The 14398-nt window shown below is 40.6% G+C and overlaps 1 protein-coding gene across 1 annotated transcript in view; it reads left to right on the top strand.

The window, feature by feature from the left end:
• MEGF9 (multiple EGF like domains 9) overlaps positions 1-13441 on the top strand; it is an 89120-nt gene extending 75679 nt beyond the window's left edge. The window contains exons 4-6 of the mRNA XM_030293686.1: positions 5968-6111; positions 6602-6871; positions 8667-13441. Of these exons, the coding sequence (XP_030149546.1) occupies positions 5968-6111; positions 6602-6871; positions 8667-9118 (866 nt within the window). The 3' untranslated portion in view covers positions 9119-13441. The remainder of the gene's footprint in view (positions 1-5967; positions 6112-6601; positions 6872-8666) is intronic.
• Positions 13442-14398: the final 957 nt, after the last annotated feature.

Below are 14398 nucleotides of genomic sequence, written 5' to 3'. Positions count from 1 at the left end.
TTTAAAGAGCAAAAGTTAAACTCCTATACATAAAAAAAGCTTTTAAGGAAAAGTATTCAAAATCTTAATGACAGATTTCTTATGACTTTTTTTCTTCTTTGTACTCTCCTGTATTTTCTGGATTTTCTTTATTGAGCATATATTTACGTTGAAATGGAGGTGGAAGGACTATTATTTTTTAAACTAGAACTTTATGTCCATGTGGTGCACTTTTTAAGACTTCAAGGCGCTTTCATGGATTCATAGTGTCTCATGGTGAGCAGCTTGCCTCAGCCTGGCTGAGTTGACCACTCCATCACTCCTTGATAACTGTCCTCTCTTTAGGATATCACAGGTTCCTTCTTTCCTTTTCTTTTCTTTTCTTTCCTTTCCTTTCCTTTCCTTTCCTTTCCTTTCCTTTCCTTTCCTCCTCTTTTCTCTTCTCTTCTCTTCTCCTCTTTTCTCTTCTCTCCTCTCCTCTCCTCTTTTCTTTTCTTTTCTTTTCTTTTCTTTCTTTCTCAGTCAGCTCTGCTGGATCTTCCTTTGTTCAAGAAAAGCGCTGGAGTGCCTCAGGGCTCAGTCCTTGCCTTGTTTGCCTCCTCCATTTGTACTCTCCTCCACTGGTCTCATTCAGTCCCCTAGACTTAATTTAAAATGCCGTCTACCTGGTGCCGCCGACCAGATTTACATTTCTCCCCCGATCTTCACACTCAAAGATCCAACAGTACACTTGTCATCTTCACTGGAATGCCTTAATTGGCATCAGAACCCTAAGACATCCGAAACAACTCTTTCCTCTACCCTGGAAGCCAAGCCTGCCTTACCCCTAGTGTGCTTCATTCTGGTGACTGACACCATTCAGCCAGTTGCTCACTCCAAAAGCCTGGGGGTCATATTTGGTTCCTTTCTTTTCCTTGCAGCAAACATCAAATCCGTCAGCAAGGTCTATCAGCCCAGCATTCAGAATACACCATGGATCTGACCACTGTTTCTGACCTTTGTTATTGTCATCCTTGTACAAGGCCCCGTCATCTCTCTGAACTACCGTGACATTCTCTGATCTCATCTTATCTCTCTGCCTCCTCTCTTGCCCTCTCACCCCAGATCCTCACCCCACCACGTAACAACCGGAGTGATCTTTTTAAAATGTAAGACCAGATCCATGCCATCCCCCTGCTTGAATCCTCGAATGGCTTCCCCTCCCTCTCGGAATAAAATTCAGACTTCTTTCTAGGGCTGACATGACTGTACATTTTTGGACCTCTGCCTTTCTCTCTGACCTTATCTTCTGTCAGTCTCCCTTGTTCACTTGGGCTTGGCCTTCTTTCTTTTGGACAGGTTGGAAGTGGGCCTTCTGTCTACAGAGAGGATCAGGCATTTCTTCCCACAACAAAGCACATTACCGTACTTCTAACACGTTTGTATATAAACTACGAAATGGTAAAATAAATAAGGACAAGGCTTTTTACAGGTGGCGATTTATGTTTTCAAAGCATTGTCACTGAATTTCGTTGGAAAGGAGCCCCACATTCTTTTCTTTGACTGGTTGTTTTCTTGGTTACCCTTACCAGATTTGTTTGCTGCCTAGCCAGCGAGCATGAGATCATCTTCAGGAAACTCTCATTCCCTTTTCTTTTTTCTTTTCTTTTTTTTCAATGGTAATCCACTCCTTTGGCCATCTTTCAGCAAAGAGAATGTGAATTTTAAGGCAGGATTGTATTTTGGGAGGTTCCAGGCAGAGTATAATAAAGTTAAACTTCAGCTTATTTTTCATATATCATTTATCATAAAAGAAAGATCCTCAGCTTTTAGATTTTAAAGCGAATTTAGATTTCATCTAGTGCAGCTTTCTTAATTTATAGATGAGGAAACTGAAGCATAAAGAGAAAACATTTGTCTTATGGAATGGATTTTTGCCCTTTGAAATATTCACATTACATGAAATCATTAGCTCAAGAATTATCCCATTTTACAGCTTAGAAAAGTGATGTTTAGAGAAGCTCTTTACGGAGGGTTACACAACTGGGAAGAGGTTCAGCTGGGAGTGGAACTCAGGTCTGACACTAAATACTGTTCCAGTTTTCTTATGCTCTATTGTCTCCCAGAGAGGAGTTATAAGCTGTTAGAAAAGCAAATTCATACTATCAGTACCTCCTCGATATGGATTTGGAAGGTTATGATATTTATGGTTATTTATTATAAAAGAATTTCTTCCAAGCTTCTCGTGGAATGTTTTAAACTTGCTTGAGTTCTTGAAATATTTTTATAATACACATGTGATATAGTTTATAATGTGTTAATTTTGTAATCAGGAAAAAATAAAGACAAGGGGCTCCTGGGTGGCTCAGTTAAGCATCCGACTCTTGATTTCAGCTCAGGTCATGATCTCACGGTTCATGGGATTGAGCCTCACATACGGCTCTGCGCTGACAGCGTGGAGCCTGCTTGGGATTCTCTCTCCCTCTCTCTCTTTCTGCTCCTTCCTGGCTCGTGCACATGTGTGTTCTCTCTCTCTCTCTCTCTCTCTCTCTCTCTCTCAAAATAAATACACAAACTTTTTTTTTTAAAGAAAAACATCAAGACAGTAAAAATAAAAGGGATACATGCATACCAGAGACACATGAAAATCAGAGGAGAAAGACCCAAAAGGACTATTGCCCTTGCCCTCATAGCTCTTGTTAGCATTCTGTTGTGTCTATATCTGTCTGTACTTAATTTATTAATTTTCTTTCTCTGTAGCACTGTTCCAGGTACATGCTATTTTTGAAGCAGTGTAATGAGTCTTGTTATTATACTTATTTTCATCTTTCCTTTTGAGACAATGTATTTGCCACATAAGGTTATTTTTTTCCTCATTGACTTATTGCAGGGTATGGCATAAAACAAATAGAAATAAATTTTTCCAGAAAAAAATTTTAATTGTTATAAATTGTATGATTAAATAAATTTGTATTCTAATATAAAGGGTTTAAGAGAATGCAATTATATTGTGATAAACACAAAGGCTTGAGACCTTATCTAAAATGGTAAAAGGCCCCAAAACACTAAGCATGTAGGTCCAGTAGCATTGTAGAAGCAAAGTATTAATAGTGTATATATTTACCATTTTTTAATAAGAGTAGCACTGTGGGGGCACCTGGGTGGCACAGTAGTTTAAGCATCCAACTTCAGCTCAGGTCATGATCTCACAGTTGGTGGGTTCGAGCCCTGTGTCAGGCTCTGTGCTGACAGCTCAAAGCCTGAAGCCTGCTTCAGATTCTGTGTCTCCCTCTCTCTCTGCCCCTCCCCCGTTCACGCTCTGTCTCTCAAAAATAAATAAATGTTAAAAAAAAAAAAAAGAAAAAAGAATAGCACTGTGACCTTTTCTTGCCACATTAGTCATGTGCAAATGGCATGTTATTGGAACACATCTTGCCCCAAACATCCATATTCTGTTACAGAATTATTAACTTTTTTGAGGCATTTTTAAAGTTCAGGACTTTATCAGAACTTGCTTTCTTAAAAAGTATTTCCATTGCACATTTTTAATAGGGGGAAAGCAGATGGCCAGATATTACACATGATGCAGGTTTTGACTTTTCCAACTTGCAGAACACTTTGACATTTAAGATGATCTTATTTGTAGGGCCAAAATCTGCAGTTTCTTCATATGTATTTTTTTCAGCTATCTTTAGTGTCACAAAGATACATAGCTAAAGAGGGATCAGGATATAAGATCTGGAAAGAAATCAGTACCCAACATGCTTATCACTGTATGAGGATATACTGCTACTTTGTTATATGTGTGATAAGTATCATTAACACTAATGAGCCTTAAAAAATTATATGATTAGGGACATCTGGCTGGCTCAGTGGGTAGAGCATGTGACTTTTGACCATGAGGCTGTGGGTTCAAGCCCTATGTTGAGTTAGTAGATCGCTTAAAAATAAAATATTAAAAAAAATTGTATGATTAAAAGTGACATTTCCATGCAAATTTGATTTAGTTCAAAGTTCAGTGTTCAGATAATAAATTTTTGAAGCTGTCTTTCCCCGTCAGTTCATGAAGTTTGGGGCAATTGTCCCATAATCACTTAAGAATTGAGATGTGCCATGTGGGTTAATACCTTTGTCATTATTTTGGTTTTCCAAATCTTGCCCCAGTTGTCAGATTATTTTATTTCGCAACCTCAGTCTCTCTCCCCTTTTTCATAAATATTTCACTTGTAACGAAAAGAAATCAAATGTAACTGTTTATGAAGAGCCTGAGCATTTAATTGTGTTTAGCTTATCAGGTAAAACTTCATTGTCTTCCTAGGTTTCTGTCACATGTTGTCACTCCTGTAATAGCAGTTCGAAGAGGTCCTGTGCGTATATGTGGCCTCCTGAAGAAGGGATGTGGGGGTGCCTGAGTGGCTCCATTGGTTAAGTGGCTGACTCTGGGTTTCATCATGATCTCATGGTGCATGAGTTGGAGCCTCACGTTGGGCTCTGTGTGGACAGTGTGGAGCCTGCTTGGGAGTCTCTCTCCCTCCTTCTCTCTCCCCTTCCCCCACTCTCTCACACTCTCTCTCTCCAAATAAATAAATAAATAAACTGGAAAAAAAAAAGGAGATGTAAATTGCATCACACTTTTCCATTTTCTGTTTTCAGACATTATACTGCTTCAGTGTCTATAGAACATCTTCTCTAATAGGGTACGAAAGGAATAGTATTACAAAACACGTAACTTGGCTTTCCTTTTGATTTTTTCTGCTAACCAACTGTGTATTTTTTTTTTTAAATGGACTTTTTTTTTTTAAATTTTTTTAACGTTTATTTATTTTTGAGACAGAGACAGAGCATGAACGGGGGAGGGGCAGAGAGAGAGGGAGACACAGAATCGGAGGCAGGCTCCAGGCTCTGAGCCATCAGCCCAGAGCCCGACGCGGGGCTCGAACTCACGGACCGTGAGATCGTGACCTGAGCTGAAGTCGGACGCTCAACCGACTGAGCCACCCAGGCGCCCCCCAACTGTGTATTTTTTAAAGTATTTATTTATGGGGAACCTGAGTGGCTCAATCGGTTAGGCGTCTGACTTTGGCTCAGGTCATGATCTCACGGTTTGTGGGTTTGAGCCTCGTCTCGGGCTCTGTGCTGTCAGCTCAGCTTTTAAAAGTATTTATTTATTCATTCATTCATTCACTCATTCATTCATTCTTATTTATTTATTTATTTATTTATAGTGATTTCTACACCCAACATGAGGCTCAAACTCATGACCCTAAGATCAAGAATCACATGCTCTACCAACTGAGCCAGTCAGATGCCCCTATTAATTCATTGTCTTTCCTTTGATCTTGAATTTTTAAAATATAAAAATGTATGGAAAATAATATGGCAAATACCCATGTACCTACACCTAGAATTAATAAATATTAACATTTTGGTATTTTGCGTAATATATATATAGTTATATATTTGAAATAGAAATTACAAATAAGGTTAGGAGCCCTCTCTGGTTTTTTTCTCCTAGACTCGTTTTCCTCCTTCACTCCATAAAGACAAACAGAGCATAAAATTTGACTGTGCTCTCTTAGTCCACGTTCGATTTTTACTACCAGTATTATGTATGTATCCAACTGCTTAGTACAGTTTTTAAAATTTTACAAGATAGGTAAGTATCCCAACTATGAAAAGTCATTCTTTTTTTAAGGGGGTCTTTAGATTGATTTTATTTTTTCTTTGAAAAAATAGTTGACCTGCTTTCTGTATGTAGTCAGCAATCAACATGGCCTTATTGCTACTCGACTCATGTACCAGCCTTTCCCTCGAGTTTCCAGTCAAGCAGGGGACACAGAATTTACAGACCTGGCCAGTGTAGGAAAAGAAGGGATGGAAACCGAACCCTGTTAATTCCTGTCGGATAAGTTCTTCTGGCTAACTCTTAAGGTCTCTTGGTTGCAGATGTGATTTATTTAAAGTTGTTGCGCTTTCAGGATAAATCTTCAAATAATTTGCTTCTTTTAGGTGCTTGTTTAAACTGCCAGGAAAATAGCAAAGGGGATCACTGTGAAGAATGCAGAGAAGGATTTTATCAGAGTCCTGACGCCACAAAAGAATGTCTTCGCTGCCCTTGTTCAGCAGTGACCTCTACAGGCAGCTGTATCATAAGTAAGGCCTTTCTCTAAATCTTCATCTCGAGAGGAAAAATCAGCCAGCCAGTTATCAATTGATATGAAGTGTGCTGATAAATGAAGTTCTGTAGGGTGCTGTAGGGGAAGGGTTTTGCAACCAAGTCCAAATACATAATACAAATTGAGACTTGAGGGAGAGGGGAGGAAATTTTTGTTAAAATCTTATTTTATCTTGTCTGTCGGGACTAAAGAAGAAGGAATGTGAAAGTTGTAAGAGCGCCTAGCTATTACAATTATTCATATTCCTATGTAAGCATCTTTCTTTTGTCCTCTACCTGAATAGATTCTCTGGAGGGCCCCCGTCGTTTCCACAATAAGCTGGACAATTAAGGGTTAAGAAATAAGGTGTAGATCTTTAGTCTCTTTACCTTTGAGAGCAGATAGTAGGGAGGGGACAGCAGGTGTCTTGCATTTGTAATTGTAGCTCAAGACCGTACTAAGTTACGTTCCTGACCTCTCTCTCTCAGAACTGGGTGACTTGGAGCCTACGTGTGTCCAGTGCAAAGACGGATACACAGGCCGGAACTGCAACACCTGTGAAAACGGCTATTACAATTCTGACAGCATCTGTACCAAGTGCCAATGTCATGGCCACGTGGACCCAATTAAAACTCCAAAGGTTTGCAAGCCCGAGAGTGGTGAATGCATCAGCTGCCTCCATAACACCACTGGGTTTTGGTGTGAGAACTGTCTGGAAGGCTATGTCAGAGACCTCGAGGGAAATTGCGTCAAGAAAGGTAAAACCTCACCTAAGGTTGTAAATGTAGTGCCTAAGCCTAGCAGTGAAAATTTCAGGACAGCTACCTTTAGCTTTAAAAAAACCTTCCAATCCCACGAGAGGAATTTTCTGGAAATAGATTTTGATAGGTATTTGCCTAAAGGGATCTCCTTCTATTCCTGCTGCTCTCCTGATGCTCCAAAGTCAACTCCAGAAATCTGAGGCCCGCGACAAAGGCATTGCAGGGTTCCCACATTTTCTCTTCATCTATTTTCATTTTTATGTTGATAATTTAAAAGTCCTCTCATGTCTTTTATCCTTTGCTTCTATATTCTCATCACTTCCAGTGACCATCAAAGGTCTTTGGAAGCAGGGACCTGTAATCTGGTTCGAAGTTCTGGCTGAGAAACCAGAGTCCACGGTAGCATCTGTCCTAACTTTGGGCCTGAGTTTTCCCATGTGTGATGGAGGAAATAGTAATTATATTCTTTTTGATTTTTAAAAGAAGTTGTTCATATGGCAAAAATGTTTCTTGCAGGAAAAGTCAGTAAAGATTTAGATAAAAATTAATGACTAGAAATTCAGGATGAGTTACGGATATTCTGGCTTTATTGGGTCACAGAGTGATTAGACCACACCCTCCTAGAAACCACTCTCTGATAATCTGGCAGATACTGAATCCTAGGCTGATGGACAGTCGGTCTGTGGCAAGTGTCGTCACCTCTGCCATTTTCTTAATATCCTTATTCTGTTGTGACCAAGGCTCAAAGACCGAGACGGAACCCTGTCACTAGCCTGGAGATCCTGTCACTCGGTTCTCCTTCCCATGTGCAGGCATGCTTTGTCCATACTTAGCTGGCAGGACTGTGATGATTTTTCTTATTATTCACCGGGTAATATAAAACATGCCTCTTCTTGGGGTAGATTAATGTGTCTGGCTGTGGCGACGAATGATAATGACAATAGCAGTCATTTTATCGAGTGCCTGTGACGTGCCAAGCCCTGGGAACATTACGTGCGGTAACTCTAGCTCACGTAACCTTCCCCAGGGACTCCGCAAAGTAGATATGATCATTCCCATTTTACAGATGAGGAGCCTCAGTGTTAAAAAGATTCACTTACTTATCTGTGGCCACACAGTTCTACTTGATTCCAAAGCCTGCGGTATTTCTACTGAGCTGTCCCGCATTAGCACTTCAATTATAAGATAGCCGCGATCTCCATGACGGGAGAATTACTACACATACAGTTAAAAGAAGGCTGTTTTTTGTTTTTTGTTTTTTTTTTTATCTTGCCTGACATCAACTTTGGACACTTAAATTGTGTTTTTCAGAAGCAGCCAGAAATACAATTTTTCTTACTCCGTTTTTGCCTCTTTTGAGGAGAATTTTGCCCTTATGAAATGCCATCAGATTTGTTGCACTTATTTTAGTTCAAATGATTGTCTTTTTATTCCTGTCACTTTTAACCAAGTGACTTAGGACTCAGCAGTGAGATATTTACTGCCTTTGCAGGAATTTGTATGAATCTATCCAAGAGTCGAGAAGGATAGGAAGCTCCAACATTAGGATTTTCCCCAAGATTTTAATATTATACATTTTGGAGAACAGCCATGGGTGTCATCATCTAGCTTTCTAGACCTTGATTCTTTTCACTATATTTCTTTAAAAATTATTTTTAACTTGCATTACCTTAAAGCAGACTCTCATGTCCACATCCCACATCAACTTCCACTCCCATGTGTATTTCTTTTATTGTTTCTCAAAACTAGATAATTTTGTCTTTTACATTTCATTCTCTGTTTTTATTTTCAGAAGTTATTGTTCCAACACCTGAAGGTTCTACCATTTTGGTTTCCAATGCCTCTTTGACCACATCAGTGCCCACCCCTGTTATAAATAGTACATTTACCCCCACAACCCTGCAGACTATCTTTTCCGTAAGCTCTGCTGAAAACAGCACGTCAGCTTTAGCTGATGTTTCATGGACCCAGTTTAACATCATCATTTTGACAGTCATCATCATTGTGGTGGTGCTGCTGATGGGATTTGTGGGGGCCGTCTATATGTACCGGGAGTACCAGAACCGGAAACTCAATGCCCCCTTTTGGACCATCGAGCTCAAGGAAGACAATATCAGTTTCAGCAGCTACCACGACAGCATTCCCAATGCAGATGTGTCAGGACTGTTGGAAGATGATGGCAATGAAGTGGCTCCCAACGGGCAGCTGACCCTGACGACACCCATACATAACTACAAAGCCTGAGGAGCTAGAACTGTCACCCTGGATCGGTAGAGCACAGGGCTTCCTAAGACAGCATCGGCTCCTGGGCCACATGAGGCCTGGGCAGAGTTTGCTGAGAAAGCAGAGGCGTATAGTGCATCTGGAAGTTTCAGGTACAAATGTGTAATGCACTTGGCCTATTACTCTTAGTTTCCCCATGAAGCTCCGAAGCAGTCCCTGTCAATAAGGACTTGTAGTAAAGTATATTTTTGTACCCACCGACATGGGAGTATAGAAAGGCCGAACCCCACAGTGCAGCCCACATCTACTTTGACCTCCGAATAGACTCCTGGGGAAGTGCTCACCAAACCAGCGGAAACACGGTGCTGGAAGTGGAGGGGGAGGACTCCAGGAAGACCTCATCTCCATTCCTGAAACACCTTTTTTAAAAGGAAGGTCAGGGATGATACTCCTTGTACTGTGCTAAAAGACATCACTGCAGAAAAGCTTAATGTCTGGGCTGTCTCACAATAAACAATCCCGATTGTTTCCAGAATAGGGGCGGAAAAGTCTCAAGAGGATCTTTAGAAAAGCTTGATTTTTCCTTCCCAAATTCTTGCTCAGTGATAGGATCCAAGCACGGGATAAGCTTCTAATGGTAGAAACAGGAAACAGGAAGGTGACATCTGGTAGCAGGAAGCTGATGGTCCTCCTTAGGGTCTCAGTGTAGATGATGAATTGTCTAAAAATAAGGACTGCTCCTGCCTCTAGAGAAGTAAGGTGTATATAGTGAATGTAGCATATCTGGTCAACATTGTTATTTGTATCTATTTGTAAAAAAAAAAAAAATCATGTCATATTTTATCATCTAGAAACTATTTGTACAGCAGTTAATGGCGTTGTAAAAAGAACATATGGGGATTGGTTAAAATATGACATAGGTGGCAATATTGCTGGAGCTGGGACTCTGGTGAACGCCAGTCATTTTTGGTCCCTCTTTGGACACTGTTGAAATTTGTAAGAGGTTGAATATTTCCAACCTTTCTTTCCCTTTCTCGGTCTCAAAGTAGAGTTACACGTTCTTTGACTTACTAGACATTCAAGCAATAGATTTTTAAGGCCGTGATTGTTAAGCTGGGATGCAGGCTGCACTCTCTAAAGTACTCACCTGATTAGACATTAGCCAGGCTATATATTTTACATAGATCAGTGTAGAACACATCCTCATGAAAAAAAAAAATGTTTTTAAGTGTAAAAGACAGTCTTCCAGAGGAATTAGAAATATTTTAGTTCCAAAAGAAAAGCCATCATGTCACTTGGGATCCCCTGTTTTTCATGCCTGTGAAATATTTATTATATTCTTCCTCCCCGCTCAAAAAAATACCTTCCACATTTGAACATAGTTTGTCACCCGTAGGCCGCGAGGTGTCTGCCATCTTCCTGCAGGGCTACAGTTTTGCCGTTAGAGGTAGCTCTGTGGTTCGGTGGGTACAGTTAGTCTTTGCTTTTAGACCCGGTTGTTCCCTCGAGGCCACCTACTGTCGCCCTCGTCTGTTATGATATTGACAGGTTGTGGGTGCAGCAAGCCAGGGAAAGCAGCCAGAAGTCAAATATAGATATTTATTAGGAGGAACAGCAAACTGTCAGGTGGCGAGAAAAGAAGCAAAGATTTGTTAGATTAGACCTAGAACATCCAAGTTGACAACCTTGCCTGCCTTCCCCGGAGAAACGCCTGGAATTTGTTCATCCCTCTGTAGGAGACCCCTAAGCTTTCTCAGGTTTTAGAGATGACGTTCTGGAGGATGGACAGATAGATAGTCCAGTTCTGTAACCTGAGGTGCTCTGAATGTTTGGCCATTGCTCATGAGAGGAGAGGATACATTACATTATATTTTAAAAATCAGTGGATATTCCTATAGGCCTTTGCAGTTCGCAAAGCCCATTGCCACACGTATGTCATCCGTTCCTCACCCTAGCCCCTTGAGGAAGTAGTTGTTGTCCCCATTTTACAGATGAGGTTAAATGTCTCACTCAAGGCTGCACAATATGTCATTATCAGGCTTGGAATCGGGCCTCCTGACTCTGAAGCACATATATATTCTTCCAACTCTAGGCCAATGTAGAAACTGCTAGCCATGGACAGAGAGGCTGGGAGGGACCGTCCCGTCTGTGAATGTTTCCAACTTCGTGAGTACAAGGTACAGTCCAGGGCCATACAGCTGGGAAGGGTTTTGTGGAAAGGACCCTGGAGAATTACTGCCTGCGGCCAGTGTTGGTGACAAGAAAACAAAACTACCGGTTTTTGTGCTTCCTCAAAGAGAACTGACCCTCGTGAGCAGGGAGGGAAATGTGTTTTCCCCAGCAGCCCCCACTGACGCACGGGCAGACAGAGCACTGCACAGTTCCAAGGAAGGGGGCCTGTCTCCCAGACTGCACCCCTCAAGGTGAGGGGTTGAGCATGGTGGGAAATAAGCACTGGTTACACGGAAGTTACCCCAGTAGAGCAAGCGTGAGTGTTTGTCGGGGTCTAAGAGCCAAAGCCAAATAGTCCAGATTCTGGCCATAGAGAGGTTGCTTGAAAGAGAGCCTGAAAGGCATTGCAAACATTGAATCACAAGGAACATTAATCTCTAAGGAATTACTGACAGCTCCTAGGTCAGGTTCTCAGTTTTTCCCAGTGGAAAAAAAATTGAGGTCTTAAAACTGGTTTTAAGTAATATTCTTTAGCGTCCCCTGCTTTTTGCTGGCGGAAATAATTTTGCTCTAGAATATAAATCAATCATGAAGTGATCTACCGGCAAAATCAGACTAGGAAACCACTGTGGAATGCATTGCACACATTCGTTCCTCTGAAGGCAGGGTCTCCCTGAGCTATGACGTTTCACACCAGGATCCCGTCGGTCTTCTAGAAAGATAATATTGGAAGACCTTTTGAATAAGTGTTAGAAATGTGTTTATTTTTGATTAAGACTAATGTGACCCTTACTGATAAATGACAGATACTGCTATTAAGTGATCATTTTGTCTTCATTCATTCATTTTCATAAGCCCTGATGTATTTCTGACAGAAATCCTAGGTAGTGTTGTAAAATATGTCTGTCCTCCCTTATTGTCCCCTCCCTCCCTGCACTGGCTAGCTCCTAGATATCTCTTATGAATGGAATTTCTCCAGTAATAGAGAAAAATGGTGACAGAAACTAACGCTCATTTATACTAAGGTCCTATGGATTTAATGTGTTACCACTCTTCGGGATAACCTGCATTTTAAGAGAGAACAGAGCAGATGTGACGTGGGAGGAAAGATTTGGGGGGAGAGGATTTGTAGAGGTGTCAAATTATATGGCTACTCTCTAGCCCTAACATTCCCCAGAAAACGGATCATTAAAGCAATACTCATGACCCCACTAGTTCATTTTGGTCAGAGAGTGCCTTCCGGACGTTTAGCCCTTCTCGTGCTGTTTTGGAGGCAGAGAACTAAAGCAATAGAATGTCTTCCTAAGAGCTTCAGTCGGGATGGGGTTATCAGATCATTCACCACGGTCCTATATTTTTTGTAGGACTTATGGTAAACATAACACCACTCATAATGAACACTCCCTGGTTCTTATGCTTTGAAGTGTGTGGGCAGGAGTTGAATCTACACATCTCAAGGAAAGAAAGCTCTCTGATAAAAAGTTGAGAGAAGTACAGAGCAACCCAGCGTAACCTGTTAGAGCAAGGAAAGCATTTCTGGCCTCATCCACAAAGACTTTTGGTCCGTTATGATCTTGACGGCATGGGGCTTGGGAACTAACATGAGTTTGGCGTGTGTGGGGGAGTGATGAAAGGTTAGCACAATTTTCCTCTTTAACCCTGAGCCAGTGACCATGCCGAGGGAAAAAGCAGGAAGAACACACCGATTCATCCGAAGACATCAGATCACGTCAAATGGACTGAAGGTTATGGATCGTTAAAATGGCAGTGGTTGAATGATGCTTTTTCAAAGGCAGTTGGGAACCCCCGTTACTCGTAACTTACACACAGGCAAGAATTGTGACGGTGGTGAGCACATGAGCCCAGGGCTTCTGAGCCAACTTAGCCCAAAGCCCAGTGATTCACAGCTGAGTTTTAATGCTAGGCACTTGCACTCTGCCATAGGTTACATCTTAGCCCGGGCTATTAGGGGATGTTCCTAAAACATTAAACTCCTATGTATGTCACTAAAATTCTAACACAAATTCTAAAAACGTGTCTCCTACAGATGCTGTACTAGGCTTCATGATGCATTTCTAAATTTGTGTATGATTTGAATATATGAAAGAATTTATACAAGAGTGTTATTTAAAATTATTAAAAAATAAATGTATATAATTTGTACCTATTGTAGATTTGTTGTTTTCCTTTTTTGTGTGTGTGGTCAGTGTTGTTGGAAGTCTTTTAATATATGTCACAGAGCATCTATTTTCAAACCACTTCATGAAAATCTTTGAACCCTTTGTTGATTTACTATGCTTTTTGTTTTAAGTTCCTTTAAATCATGTTTTCCACTTAGGAACAAACATGCCACAAGATTCCCCCTCTTGGAACAAAACGAAACAACCTGAGGGGGGGAAAAGCATATATTAACAGATATTCTTATTTGTACTTTTGCCTGTACCCTATGAGATTCATTAGGCTTTCCATGAAAATTTTAAAGAAAAAACGTGCTCCTTTTAAATTTTGTTTTCATACATATAAAAATTTTCCTTTCTTCATATAAATCTGAATGGAATCATGTTCTATATGTTTATTAGACAGCCTGCAATGAGAGTACATATTTTTATGATTTTGAGGAACCCATGAAGATCCTGTATTTTGACAAAGCTCAATGGTATTTAATGATGGGATGCCATCTAGACATCCTAGGGGCACTTTGAAAAAAGAAAAAGTAGGTCAGGCCTTTCTTTGTGCTGAGAGCTTTATTATGTTTTCAATTTTTTTAAGTTTATTTATTTTTGAGAGAGAGAGGGAAAAAGGGAAACAGAGGATCCCACAGAGAATCCCTGATGCAGGGCTTGAACTCACAAACCCAGAGATCATGACCTGAGCTGAGATCAAGAGTTGGAAGCTTAAAGGACTGAGCCATCCAGGCACCCCTGTGCTGAGAGGTTTATAAACTTCAGTTGGTTTATTCACCTTCAGGTGGTTGCTATTTAAACTTTAAAACCCTGTTTTTCCTTTCTTTTCTGGTCATCCAAGAAAATAAGTTGTATTGCTCTATAATCCTACCTTATATGTTTCTATATGTGATTCTATACATGTAGTTCTATAATGTATACAATTTGGGTATTATTTTAAGGGAAC

The sequence above is a fragment of the Lynx canadensis genome, chromosome D4, assembly GCF_007474595.2.
Source record: "Lynx canadensis isolate LIC74 chromosome D4, mLynCan4.pri.v2, whole genome shotgun sequence".
NCBI classification, from domain to species: domain Eukaryota; kingdom Metazoa; phylum Chordata; class Mammalia; order Carnivora; family Felidae; genus Lynx; species Lynx canadensis.
Note: the sequence above shows the minus strand (reverse complement) of the source record. Positions and strands in the feature narration are given on the sequence as shown.